General features: G+C 29.2%; 2 protein-coding genes across 3 annotated transcripts in view; one reads left to right on the plus strand and one right to left on the minus strand.

Annotated features, from left to right (window-relative positions):
• The window catches only part of LOC145190375 (lysosomal alpha-mannosidase-like), a 7725-nt gene extending 4750 nt beyond the window's left edge, over positions 1–2975 (plus strand). For both annotated transcript variants that reach the window (XM_090078792.1, XM_090078793.1), the window contains 5 exons: positions 1–203; positions 371–568; positions 666–833; positions 918–2158; positions 2348–2975. The exon at positions 1–203 is cut by the window's left edge and continues 112 nt beyond it. In XM_090078792.1, the coding sequence (XP_089934918.1) occupies positions 1–203; positions 371–568; positions 666–833; positions 918–2158; positions 2348–2759 (2222 nt within the window). In that variant the 3' untranslated portion in view covers positions 2760–2975. The remainder of the gene's footprint in view (positions 204–370; positions 569–665; positions 834–917; positions 2159–2347) is intronic.
• A 558-nt stretch (positions 2976–3533) lies between these two features.
• Positions 3534–10136, minus strand: LOC145193507 (armadillo repeat-containing protein 1-like). Its single transcript, XM_090078794.1, has 7 exons — positions 9645–10136; positions 7364–7438; positions 5925–6025; positions 5386–5623; positions 4609–4764; positions 4027–4146; positions 3534–3939 (listed from the first exon to the last, which is right to left on the minus strand). The coding sequence occupies exons 1-7, from the start codon at positions 9717–9719 to the stop codon at positions 3850–3852; spliced, it is 855 nt and encodes a 284-aa protein (XP_089934920.1). The 5' UTR covers positions 9720–10136; the 3' UTR covers positions 3534–3849.
• Positions 10137–12454: the final 2318 nt, after the last annotated feature.

The following is a 12454-nucleotide window of genomic DNA, read 5'->3' on the forward strand; positions in this document are numbered from 1 at the left end:
AAAGATTCTGTTTCGACGAATTTGAGGGTTGCAATGATATGTTTTCATATTCTGATGTTGAGGCGTTTGAAGAAGAGATTTTCAAAGAAGCTTTATCTTTTCCGACAAACAATCTTATGATTACTATGGGAGCAGATTTTTCATACGTTAATTCAAATAAGTGGTACTCTAACATGGACAAGCTGATCGGAGCCGTGAATAGCGTATATACTTTATAAATACTTGTACTAAATTATTTGTACCAAGTTTTTTTTGGCATTTAAAAATCTTTTTTTTTGCTTTTATTTTTTAAAACAAAATTTATTTGTATAGATTAAATTTATACTTCTTAAATCATAAAATTTACCTACTTTTTTCAAAATTTACTTAGAGGGGAAAAATAAATGCATTTTACTCGACTCCGTCACGATACCTTAAAGAAGTACGCAAAAAAAATATTTCGCTAGAAGTGAAGACAGATGATTTCTTTCCTTACTCGGATAAACCTTCTGGATGCTATTGGACTGGCTTTTACACAAGTAGACCTTCTTTAAAAGGTTACATTCGAGAATCTAGCAACATTTTGCAGGTATGCTTGATGTCTCAGATAAAAAGAGACTCTCTATGATAACTGCAATTGCTTTTTTAGCGATTTTGTGATCGCTTCTTTAATTGTCATACTTTAGGCTTGTAAGCAGTTAGAGTCTAATTCAAAAGATTATAGCCACTCTCCTTCAGCTTTAAAACGAGCGATGGCTATTAATCAACATCACGATGCAGTCACTGGAACGGAAAAACAATATGTCGCGGATGATTACGTCAGACAATTGTTCGAAGGAAGAGTTAATTGCCAAGTAAGATGATAACTGATTAAACAATAGGTTTACTGGTCAACTTTACGTGATGTAAACGGTTTTAAAATACCTTCATGTTTTTAGAACTTCATCTCAAAAAGCGTTAGCACAAAAATGAACTTCAAAAAGACGGGAAACTTCGAAAATCTTTTTCAACGATGCGATTATTTAAATGTGAGTGCGTGCAACCTTGTTTCTTCAAACAAAACATTCATCATAAACATTTACAATCCAGTTGCGAGGGAAGTAAAAGTCTTTATTAAATTTCCTACCAACTACGGTGAGAGTTTAGTTGTGAGCGGAGCTAAGAAAACCGAGCTTGCAGTTGATTTATTTCCAGTATCAAAGATAACGTTGAAGCTACAAAAGTTACTTCAAGAAAACCCAACACGACATGAGGTTGTATTTCCAGCTGTACTTCCCCCTCTTGGATTTAGAAACTATCTTGTGTCTCATCAGGTTTTACGAAAAACTAAAAGTAATAAAGCATTTTTTGCTAAAAGCAGTCAAGATAGCTTTATCGAAAATGATCACTTGCGACTTGAATTTTCCTCACAACAAGGAAACTTATTAAAACTCAGTCGGAAAAATATGAAATTGTCTGTTGATTTTGATCAGAAGTTTTTATACTACAAACCAGAATTTATGGGCGATGATAAATGCGTTAATTCTGCTGGAGCTTATATCTTTCGATCAGGATCATCTGAATTTGTTCCAAATGACAAATCTGTAGAAATAAAAACAGAAGTATTTAAAAGTCGGTACGTAGAAGAAGTGAGACAAGTTATCAATTCTTTCATTAGCAGAGTAATTCGCTTATATAAACACACTGAATATATAGAGTTTGAACACACAATTGGGCCCCTACCAAATGATAGAATAAGTCGAGACGTAATAAGCAGGATTAAAACAAACATAAAAAGTAAAGATTTGTTTTATACAGATGGAAACGGTCGAGAAATAAAAAAACGAAAACGTAATTTTAGGGAAACTTGGACTTTGATAAACTACGATAAAGTTTCTTCAAATTATTACCCTGTAAGCACTAGGATATTTATCAATGATTCGACGGCACACTTAGTAATCATGACCGATCGCGCACAAGGTGGTACTAGCATGGCGGAAGGGGAAATAGACTTGATGCTACATAGAAGAATTTTTAGTGATGACCAGTTAGGTGTGGAGGAAGAATTAAATGAACTTGGACCGGATGGAGAGGGTTTAGTAACCAGAGGCAAACACCGCATGATGCTGACGACCAAAGAAGAATTCGCAAACCTTCATAGAAAACAACAAGAAATTTTTCAATTGCAACCAATTGTAAGGTAACTTTTTGCTTTCTCTTGTGAGAGTTTCAAATGACCTTGCACATAGTAATATTATTATTTACGTTTAACAGATGTTAGATATATCAATTACAAATTTTTTTACTTTTTAGTTTTGTAAATTAGAAAACTGTTTGAGTTTCGACTATTTTCTTTTCCTTCTTAAAAATGAATACAAATTCTTTTTAGCTTTGCGGAGAGTAAACAGGAGATAATCGAAAACTTGGACACAAATCACTCTTACTCATTACTAAGGCACGGTCTGCCGGAGAATATTCATTTATTAACATTAGAACGGTTAAGTAAAAGCTCACTTCTTATCCGACTGGAAAATATGTACGAGCACACTGAAAACTCAAGCGTGACTGGCGTAAAACTCGATGACTTGTTTGACGAGTTCAAAATAAAAAAGCTAACAGAAACAAATTTGTCAGCCAATCAAAAACTTAAAGATAAAACAACTCTGAAGTGGAGAACCAACAACGAACCTTTTGAGTTCGACAAGCGTGAAAAAAGTGATTTAGCGACGAACAAAGAGTATCTTATTTTTATAAAACCAATGGAAATACGCACATTTATTGCCGAGGTTACTTACGTTTAAATATGCTTCTGTTAGAGATTACTTAATATTAAAACCAGATCTCCAGCCCAATTTGCAACCTAATTTTCAGATAAAAATGGCAATCTCCGGTAAATTTATCATTAAATATTTTATTCATCTTGACAAGTTTGAAAAATGTTTCATATTTATGACTATTTGTAAAAATATTTCATAATTTTGTCTAATTATAAAATATATCATAACTATATCGCCAAATTTAATGTTTTGTACCCGGAGAATTCCAAGCCTAAATAAACTTAGTAAGCAATTAGACACATTAAGACTATTTATTGCTAAAACACACACAAATATTTTAAAGAATGTAAAAAAAGATAAGAGACTTAAGAAAAACTAGAAAGCCATTAGAAAAATCATAAGAAAAGTATGAAAGAATCAAGTTAGGAGTAAACAACAATTTTTTTTTTTTCTTACTTTTTCAAGAGAACGTGTGCCTCGGAAAATATTTTCCGATGCTTATTGTGAGAACTTTGACTTAAGTCGGGAAAGTTTTCAGAACATGGGATACTATGTTGAAGTTCTCAATAGGAAAACAGTTTTTCTGTTTGATTGAGTTTGATTTGTTTGATTTCAGTCAGATTCTGTTTTCCAGACAGCCACTGACAGAATTATAAAGTTGGAATATTCTTCTGCTTAGTTATTGTACAAATTTTGTAACTAAAGAAAAAGTAAAATAGAAGTTTGCTTCGGTTTTAAAACCAGCTTTTTGCAAAAATCGGGTTTTAACACAAAAAAACAAAAAAAAAACAAACAAAAAAACTTATCGTATTATCGTTCAAAAAAATAATATCTACAATATTTCTTCAACAACCATTTGCAGATTCGAACTGATCACTGTTAAGAAACATTTAGAAAGTGTGGTTCAATAATACTTCTTCATTGTTATAAAAAAAGAAGGGAATTCTAAACATCGGTGAACAAAGGATAAAACATTGCTTTGCATTTTTAAGCTTTAAGAAAAGTTGCATAAAAGAGAAACAGCAAATAAAATGTCAAACTGCAAATATTTTACATAATATAGTATTGCTCTGTAAAACAAGCTGACAGCGAAGCTTTACTTCGTTTGAAGTTGCTACCAATAGAGCGAATTACTTATAAAGCTTTTTACACCTCCAAACCAACCAGAGCTACCACTATCCTTGTCACCTGGGCGAGCAACAGCCTATTAATAAAATATCGAGAAATTAATTTGAAACTAATTCCCATCATTTTAAAAATTTAGTTAAAATAATTTAAACCAAACTCCTACGGTTTTAGAAGTTTCAACAGGATCCTCCTCTGGTAAATAATCCGGATAATCTTCTTCAATACCTAACTTGGCTTTTTCGTCGTTTGGAACATTTTGTTTGTTTCCAAATAATAATAAAACCTTTACATAGAAATTCTTGAATTAGCCGTATTTTAAAAATAATAGATTTCTCAAAAAAACAAAACAATAACAACAACAATAACAACAACAATACCAACAACAACAATAACAACAACAACAACAATAACAATAACAACAACAACAATAACGATAACAATAACGATAACAACAACAATAACAACAGCAATAATAACAGCCACAACAATAACGATAACAACAATAATAACAATAACAACAGCAATAATAACAGCAACAACAATAACAATAGCAACAACAATAACAACAACAGCAGCAATAATAACAGCAATAATAATAGTAATAATAAAAGAGAGGTTATTAACACTACAAAATATCACTTCTCTGTCTCAAAGGCTAGCCTTTTAAGTTGTATATACATAAATATTTTTTTAGTTTTTATTTTAACAAATTACAATATTAAATTCTTGAAAAATTTTCAAATACCTCTTCACCAAATTTATTTTTTACAATTTGATCTGCAGTGATTATCTTGGACTTTGCTATAGCACCACACAAAGCTTCCGCAGTTACACTTTGGACAGTTCGAACCATGCATCGCAACTTTTGCATGTCAAACGTAAAACTCACAACACCACGAACCTTATATGAAAATAAACTAGGTATAGAACACCACGAACCTTATATGAAAATAAACTAGGTATAGAACACCACAAACCTTATATGAAAATAAACTAGGTATAGAACACCACGAACCTTATATGAAAGTAAACTAGGTATAGAAACTCAAAATATTAGCCAAAAAAAAAAAAAATTATATAAAATTTGCTAACTCAATCAGCAAAATATAAAAAAGAGTCAGCAAAATAAAATTTCAGCATTATTTATTTTGAAAATAAATGTTTAACTATATAGCGTTTCAAAAATTGCCAATCAGAATAACAAAAAATGAAGGAGAAATTTCAAGTTAAAACAAAAAATAAACAACAACAAAAAAAAAGCTTAACATTCTTTAGGTTAATACCTCACCTTTATTTATGAATATTATATTATATGTAATTAAATAAAACAAATTGCACTTGTTTGAACACAAATAAAAGGTTGAATTTTTTCTTTCAAAATCATTTTTTTATAAAAAATATTATAGGCAAAACATTAAACAAGCACACATTTTATCTTTGTGAATTATCAAAAAGGTATTTCTGCTCAAATTAAAAGCAATAAAAATAATACAAACAAATAGAGTTTACAAAAGTTGCTTACTGTAAGTAAAAATTCTTCGCATGTTTTTTTTGTTTCATCGGTTAAACCATTGATTTGTAAGATAATCAGTTTTGCTTTTTTATTTGAAGACCCAACAAAGAATTTTTGAGATGTGGGAGGTGCTTTATGCAGTCGCTGCATGCTAAGAGCTCTGTCTGTAGGTCGAGAAGTGGAACGACTTTGCAAATGATTCAAAAGTACAGATGCCTGCTGTTTGATTTCAGGAGTTTCTGAGAACCTTGAGATAAAGCAAAAATTCTTCTCAAATGAGTTTTATAACATATTTGCAAATAATGAAAAGTTCATAGAACACTGCTTTGCACTACTTGTTTGCATGCTTTGTTTTTTGTTTTTTTTTCAATATGTTAAAAACAAGAGAAAGAATAAAGCTCCAACATTGAACATATTCAGAACTTTATTGATAGAAAGTTACGGGCTCAGTTGATGTGAAGTAACATTTTTGAGGTTAGAACCCACTACTAATATAAAAAAACTACAAATTCAATAAAACCGATTTTTTTAATTTAAACAGAAAATACCTTTCATCATTCTCTGTTAAACGTTTTAATGACTCTAACATTCCAAACTCATTTTGAATGATTTTCTTATTTGGAGGATGTTCGGTTAACAAAAGCAAGGTCTAAATATTTGCACAAAATAAATGTTTTCACACAAAATTTTTATTCAGAAAACAACTCAAATTATCATCTACCACAAATTGATTCATTTATCACTTAATTGATTTAAATGGATTATTTAAAAGATTAATTAGATAATTGGAAAAAAAAAATCAACATTCAGTAAAATCTTAATTTCAGTAAAAACTTCAAATTACTTACATCATTACAAGGGTGGTATTTGGGAGAAAATTGTTTTAGAAAGTTGGAAGGTGTATTTGAAGTCTAATATATAAAATATGCAGCTGAAGTTTTATGGTGTTTGATGGATATTTAGAGATTCCAAGTGGCCATTGAACTTAACGCTGGACATGTCAATACAACATGATTAAGTAATTTATTTAATAAGTTTTAACATTGGATTAAAGATTCAAACTGAAATATTTGCGTAGCGCAAACTTTATAGATTGCATCAGCTTAATGTTTCCTTTTGCATCATTCTTCAATAATGATGTAAACAGCAAAAACAAAAGTAATTAGTAAGCCAATTAATTTCAATGAAAAAATTTGAAAATTAATGATGCGACTTTTTGATTTTTAATATTATTTTTAAAAAAACAACAAAAAAACCAAAACAAAAAAAAACTAAAGACCAAAACCATATCACTTAGTTAAGTTACATAAAACGGCAACAGTAAGCTCTAGCTAGTCATTGAAGAGTTTGAATACGTGGTAATCTTTCATTTCATTCAGTACAACGATTATCACCATAACTACACATGTGAAAATTGTAAAGACTAGGCACTAGTAATAGTTCTGGCTGATTAAGGCATTTTGTTCTAACCTGACACAATACTTCTATTATCACAAAGTGACACCTATCAATACAATAACATTTAGCAACATTGATCAGCATGACAGCTTCTTCTAACAACACAATGAGCTGAATTGTATTAAAAGAAAGTGTCAAGACAGTAAATCATGAAAAAAATAAATATCTTGTGCAATCTCTAAACATGGCTCAGCTTATAAGTATTTATGTTTTGGACCACCCTACTGAAAACACATTTTAACATAAATTTTTTTTTTTTAAATCAGAAAAAAATAATGTGGAAAGAATTCTTATGTATCAATTTAGCATTGAATGTGTTTAAATCGCATAAAAATACCTTGGAGTTTGTCATATATCTCATCAAACTTCAAGAAATCATTTTAAAATAATTGATGTTTAAGAATTACAATGGTTCTTACCATTTTTACACACTTTCATTAACATAAAATGTCACTTTTTTATGGATTTAATTGTATATATTAAAAATCAAAAATCCAAAAGGTTAACATAAAATCCTATTTAAGAATACCTGCAACACCAGTTTAACCACTTCTGGATCATTATTGTCCATAAATAAAACTAGCCCAGAGAGACATCCTTGATCCTAAAGAGTAAAAAATAACATTTAACTACAAGCTACAAATTGAACTTTTCATAAAGTGATTGCAACATCTACTACAGTTATATTTAGACTTTGTTCTAAAATAACAATTAGATTTATTTGTGAAGTTTAAATGTGAAGTTCTTTAGAATTAATAGAATAGCCTTTAAACAATAAGTTTTACTTTATTTTTTAAACTAAAGTCAGAATTTATCTTGATAAAAATTTGTTATAAGAATTCTATTGCACATTTAGGCTTAACAAATTAATAAAATGATTAATATTATTTTTCTGCGGTTTGAAATTTATTGCTAGAAATTGATGAACCTTTTATGGATGAAGTTGCTTCTTTTTCAATTGTTTTTTTTTTTTTTTTTATATCTTTATTGTGGTATTTAAACACATATTATGAAAAATGATGAGTTTTTCAAAATTTCTTACTTTCATTATTTTTTTTAAAGCCACTTTTACATCCTTTATTTTACTTTAATAATTTTAAATCAATGTTTTAACTGGAAATTTGTAAACTCCAGAAAGGGAAGACCAAAAAGAATCTTGCAGGAGGAACAGGAACTCAGCATCTCAGCATTAAATTGCAGCTCGATTTGGAGATCCCAAGACAGGAGTTTATAATATCATAAAATAATATAGAGTGAGGTGGCATAATTACTAAATAAAACACAGGACAATGCATGTTACAAATAAGAGAGAAGAAAGGATCATCATAAAGCTAATAAATGGTTTGAGGCTGCTTCAGCCACAACATTGAACTGATTCTTTGTATTGATGGTACCCTTCATCAAGTTATCTACAAGACTTCTACAACAACTGAGCTGGGTTATTGAGCAAGATATTGTCTCAAAACACACCAACAATTTGTCCAAAGAATGTTCTAATAACTAATTTAATAACTAGTTTAAGGAACTTCTAAAACTGTAAAAGAGATGTCTCACTAGTCTCTTTTATAAAATTGAGAATGGAGAATTTCATCTCAATACCTGCACTATGAAATCTTTTTGCTGATGGTTTATAATGCTTCTGTGAAGGACTTGAGGCTGTGAAGACTGTACAACAAATTTTATTATTATTATGCATGTATCAACACAATGAGAAACCATGAAAAACCTGGAAAATTGCAAGTGGTAGTTGTAACCAGAGATTGTTCTTAAGTAACTCTTTTCCAGGGGTCTTTATTGAGGAGAAAAAAATTGATTTAGTGGATTTAGCTACACTTTGTGCAAACTTAAAATTGAAGAAACATTTAAGTTGGTCAGATCATAATAAACTGCAGCTTTGAGTTCACTTGGAGTTAAAAATCCTATCTTGATTTGAACTGATTCTGACATAGGAAACAACATTTCATCCTTTAGAGAAATAATTTATGAGTTCATTGAGTAAATTGTAAACAATACAGCAAAATGTTTGATTGTACTAAAAAGCCCACCAATAAATAATAAAATCTTTTAAATTCAGAAACTTGTTTAAAATTTTATATGAAATGTTTTCCAGACTCCTGTAGAAGAACTTTAATGGTGTACAACCTACTAAATTTTATGAATATTGCAAACAATGCAGTTATAGACTGAAGTTTGTTATGTTCTGCAGAATTAGTAATGTATACTTGATTTTTGAAACTATGGATTTGTATTTTATAAAGATATGGTTCATTATGAGGCTTCAGAACTAATTTCAATACTATCTCACTTAAAAGTTGCAGTCATTATTCTAATAAGTTTTTTTTTTTGAAAATTTTATTTTCTGTTACTAATTAGATACTACACAAAGTTACTTTATTTCGTTTTTATTGGTGCTAACTCGAACTTATTTAATCAATTTCTAAAATAAAATAACCTATAGCAAGAATTTTTATTTAAAATAAGTTCAAAAAAAAAAATCATCATCATCAAAATAACTTATCCAATCATTGTTTTTACTTTTTCTAGAAATTAATAATCTAGTAAATTATTCTTATATGTTTTACAGCATTAACTATATAACCAAATCCTGTGTATGCTTACTTCTGTGTATTATACTTTGTAATTATTACATGGATAAGTAAAATCAATGAACTAAATAAGCGCAATTATAAACTACTGTAAAAAAATTTAACAATGAAAATATTTCCTTTTACAGAAGTATTTAATATTCCTAACTCACTAGTGAATCAGATTGAAAGACAGAACAATATATATAAACAACTTAAACATACTTTAACAATTGTATCTCTATTTTGAGGATTCTTTGCAAGAGAATGAAGATGCTTCACAACCACCAGAGCATCCATTGGAATAAACGTCAAAGTTTGTTGTTGGTGTTTAGTGAGAAATAAAAGTTGACGATTTGTATAATCAGTCAGAACACGAATAATTAATTCAGACCATTTAGGTTAAAAAAAAAATTAAATATTTGACTGCGTCTTTTAAATTTATTTTCAAATATATTTATTCATTTGTATTTTTAAACACTAAGATAAGGCAATTAAATAAATGATCTTTATCAGAATAAGCTTTGGTCAAGATTTGAAAATCAAATGGTGTTTAATTCGGTCCGCGAATGCAAAAATGGTATGAGAAAATGAAAGAAATGCGGGAGTATAATTTAACGGAACTAAACAATTTCAGTTCGGAACAACTAACTTAAAACAAAAATCAAAATTAAACCCTTGAGTGCTTCATTTTACGAATTTCTATAAATTCTCTGCAGTCAATTTTGTGTTTTATATTACTCTCAAGTACATTTGATTTTAAAAAATCACTCTTCAAGGTTACGCAATAAACTACAAATACATAACAACGCACCTTGTTAAAAATTTTTAGAAATGAAAAAAACAAAATTTAGTGGCCAACTGAAAGATAATCTTATTTTTCGTTTTTGTCAAGATAACTTTAGTCAAAAGATGGCGTTCTTAACGGTGCGAGATAATAGCGCCATAGAATAAGAATTCAAAAAAAAAACAAAAAAGATTATCGTAAAAAAAAAAAAAGATGGGTAAGATGTCTTACCAGTGTTGTTTTCTTACATATATTTTACAATTACGGCACAAAAACACAAATGAATACTCTTTGTATTTTTAAAAATATTTTTCATTTTTTGGCGACGTTCATGCCATAAGCTCTAGGGCTTTCCCTTTTTTTCACCCAATCAAAGCTGGCAATCACACAACAAATTCTAACTTTACACACGACTCTGTGCGACACTAGAATTTAGTGTGATGACAATGGAAGTGTCTAGTAAACATGAAATTGTGAGCTAAACAATTATCTTAAGACATTGCGCTCTTAATGGACCACACAATCAGAATCAACATGCTTTGTGATATAGGTAAAATAATTGATACAACCTATTTACATATATGCATGCACATATTTACACATACACAAATAGAAGTTATAAGATGTACAAAGAAACAAGTTATGGAAATAAAAGATGAAGTTAAGCGTAACGTTTTGGGTTGAAATAAGGTACTTTAAGAACAGAATCTTGAATCTAAAGACTTCAGTAGTTATGAAATATGGTAGGAAGAAGACAGAGTTGTTAATCCCAGACATTTTAAAAACTTGAATAAGCCATAGACTCGAAAGAGTTTGGATGCAAGAGACAGGGCTTCACTTGGGTATTTTTTTCAGAAATAAATTATTAGTATTGCTCTATTTTGAAGCGAAACGACTTTAGAGACAGACGGTTTTAGCTCGACATGTATATTGTAAATTTGAAGAGAAAGTTGAATGATGCATAGATAGTTGCGTTTCAAAGTTATAAACATAATGTTAAACATTTGCTAACAAGCCGTTTGAACGGCTTAGTTTGAGGGCATGGTCCTTTATGTGTGTTTTCATCTATCACAACACCAAGATAAGTTGTATTTTTAGACAAAGACAGTTTTTAATCACTTATTGTAGAGTTCATTATTTAAGATTCTTGCTAGTTTTCTTAGAAAAAGTTAGTTGAGTCTTTAATAGCACTTTTTCTGTTTTTTTATTATTCGATGAGTTTTTATTTGATCGAATCCATTAGATGAGACTGGAAGTATCCTGATTAACATATTTTAGTTTATGAGAGAGTTTGTTGTTAATTGAAGATTAGTTTCATCAGCAAAATAATACGTATTTCAATGTTTGATGAAAAGAAATGATTTTGTGTATGGTACTCGTTGACTTTTAACACTTTGGATCTATGTAAAACTTTAATAACAAAATCTTTATTCAAATACTTATAAATCGAAATATATTATTATAATACTTATCGTTGGTCTTATTTCCAAATATTTAACTCAAATATATTCTTTTAACATTTTACAAATACAAAAAGTAACACGCAATGAAATCTTATTTTTAAAGTATCTCTCTTAATATCTTCGGAAATCATAGCCAAATTATTTTCAACTTAGAAATCTTCTCTTTCTCTTTGAAAATATCCCTTTGCCTTTTTTTCTACCTCTTCTTTCTCTTTCTTTTCATTATAATCTTATTATCTTTCAAAATCTTTCTTTTTCTCTTTTCCTAAAAATCTCTTTTCAAAAATCAAAAATAAAAAAAAAGCTCACCTTCAGAAAATCTCTCAATATTTTCGAGGCTTTTTTTGTCCACAAATATTTTTTAAATTAAGTTTTTTTTTACCATACACGATAAATTTTACATAAAAAATTTTTCAGTATTTTTATTTCGACCTCTGAGTCATTGTTCTCTGAAATATGTTTTTGATAAACGTTTTTCTCTGGTCTCGACTTGTTTGCAAAATTACAATTCTAATTTTACAAAAACCCTTTCTAGACCCCAAAAAAGGACGAAACAACGTTTGAAGTTAAATTATGAGACCTGAGACAATTAAATGCTGAGAGAACTAAGTATAATAACAATAGTAAACTGTTTAGGAAACCTTAAACCTCTGGAAACTTATGCATTGATTCAACATTGGAAATCGATGTTCGAAAGCAGTTTTAAATCTTTTAATGGACATAAAATATCTTCTTTCTAACAAAAAGTAAATAGCGGTTAAACGCGCATGCGTTGTACTGAATTC

Source organism: Hydra viridissima, unplaced genomic scaffold (assembly GCF_058129835.1).
Source record: "Hydra viridissima isolate aposymbiotic clone 2 unplaced genomic scaffold, HvirCarnegie_v1 scaffold_2, whole genome shotgun sequence".
NCBI classification, from domain to species: domain Eukaryota; kingdom Metazoa; phylum Cnidaria; class Hydrozoa; order Anthoathecata; family Hydridae; genus Hydra; species Hydra viridissima.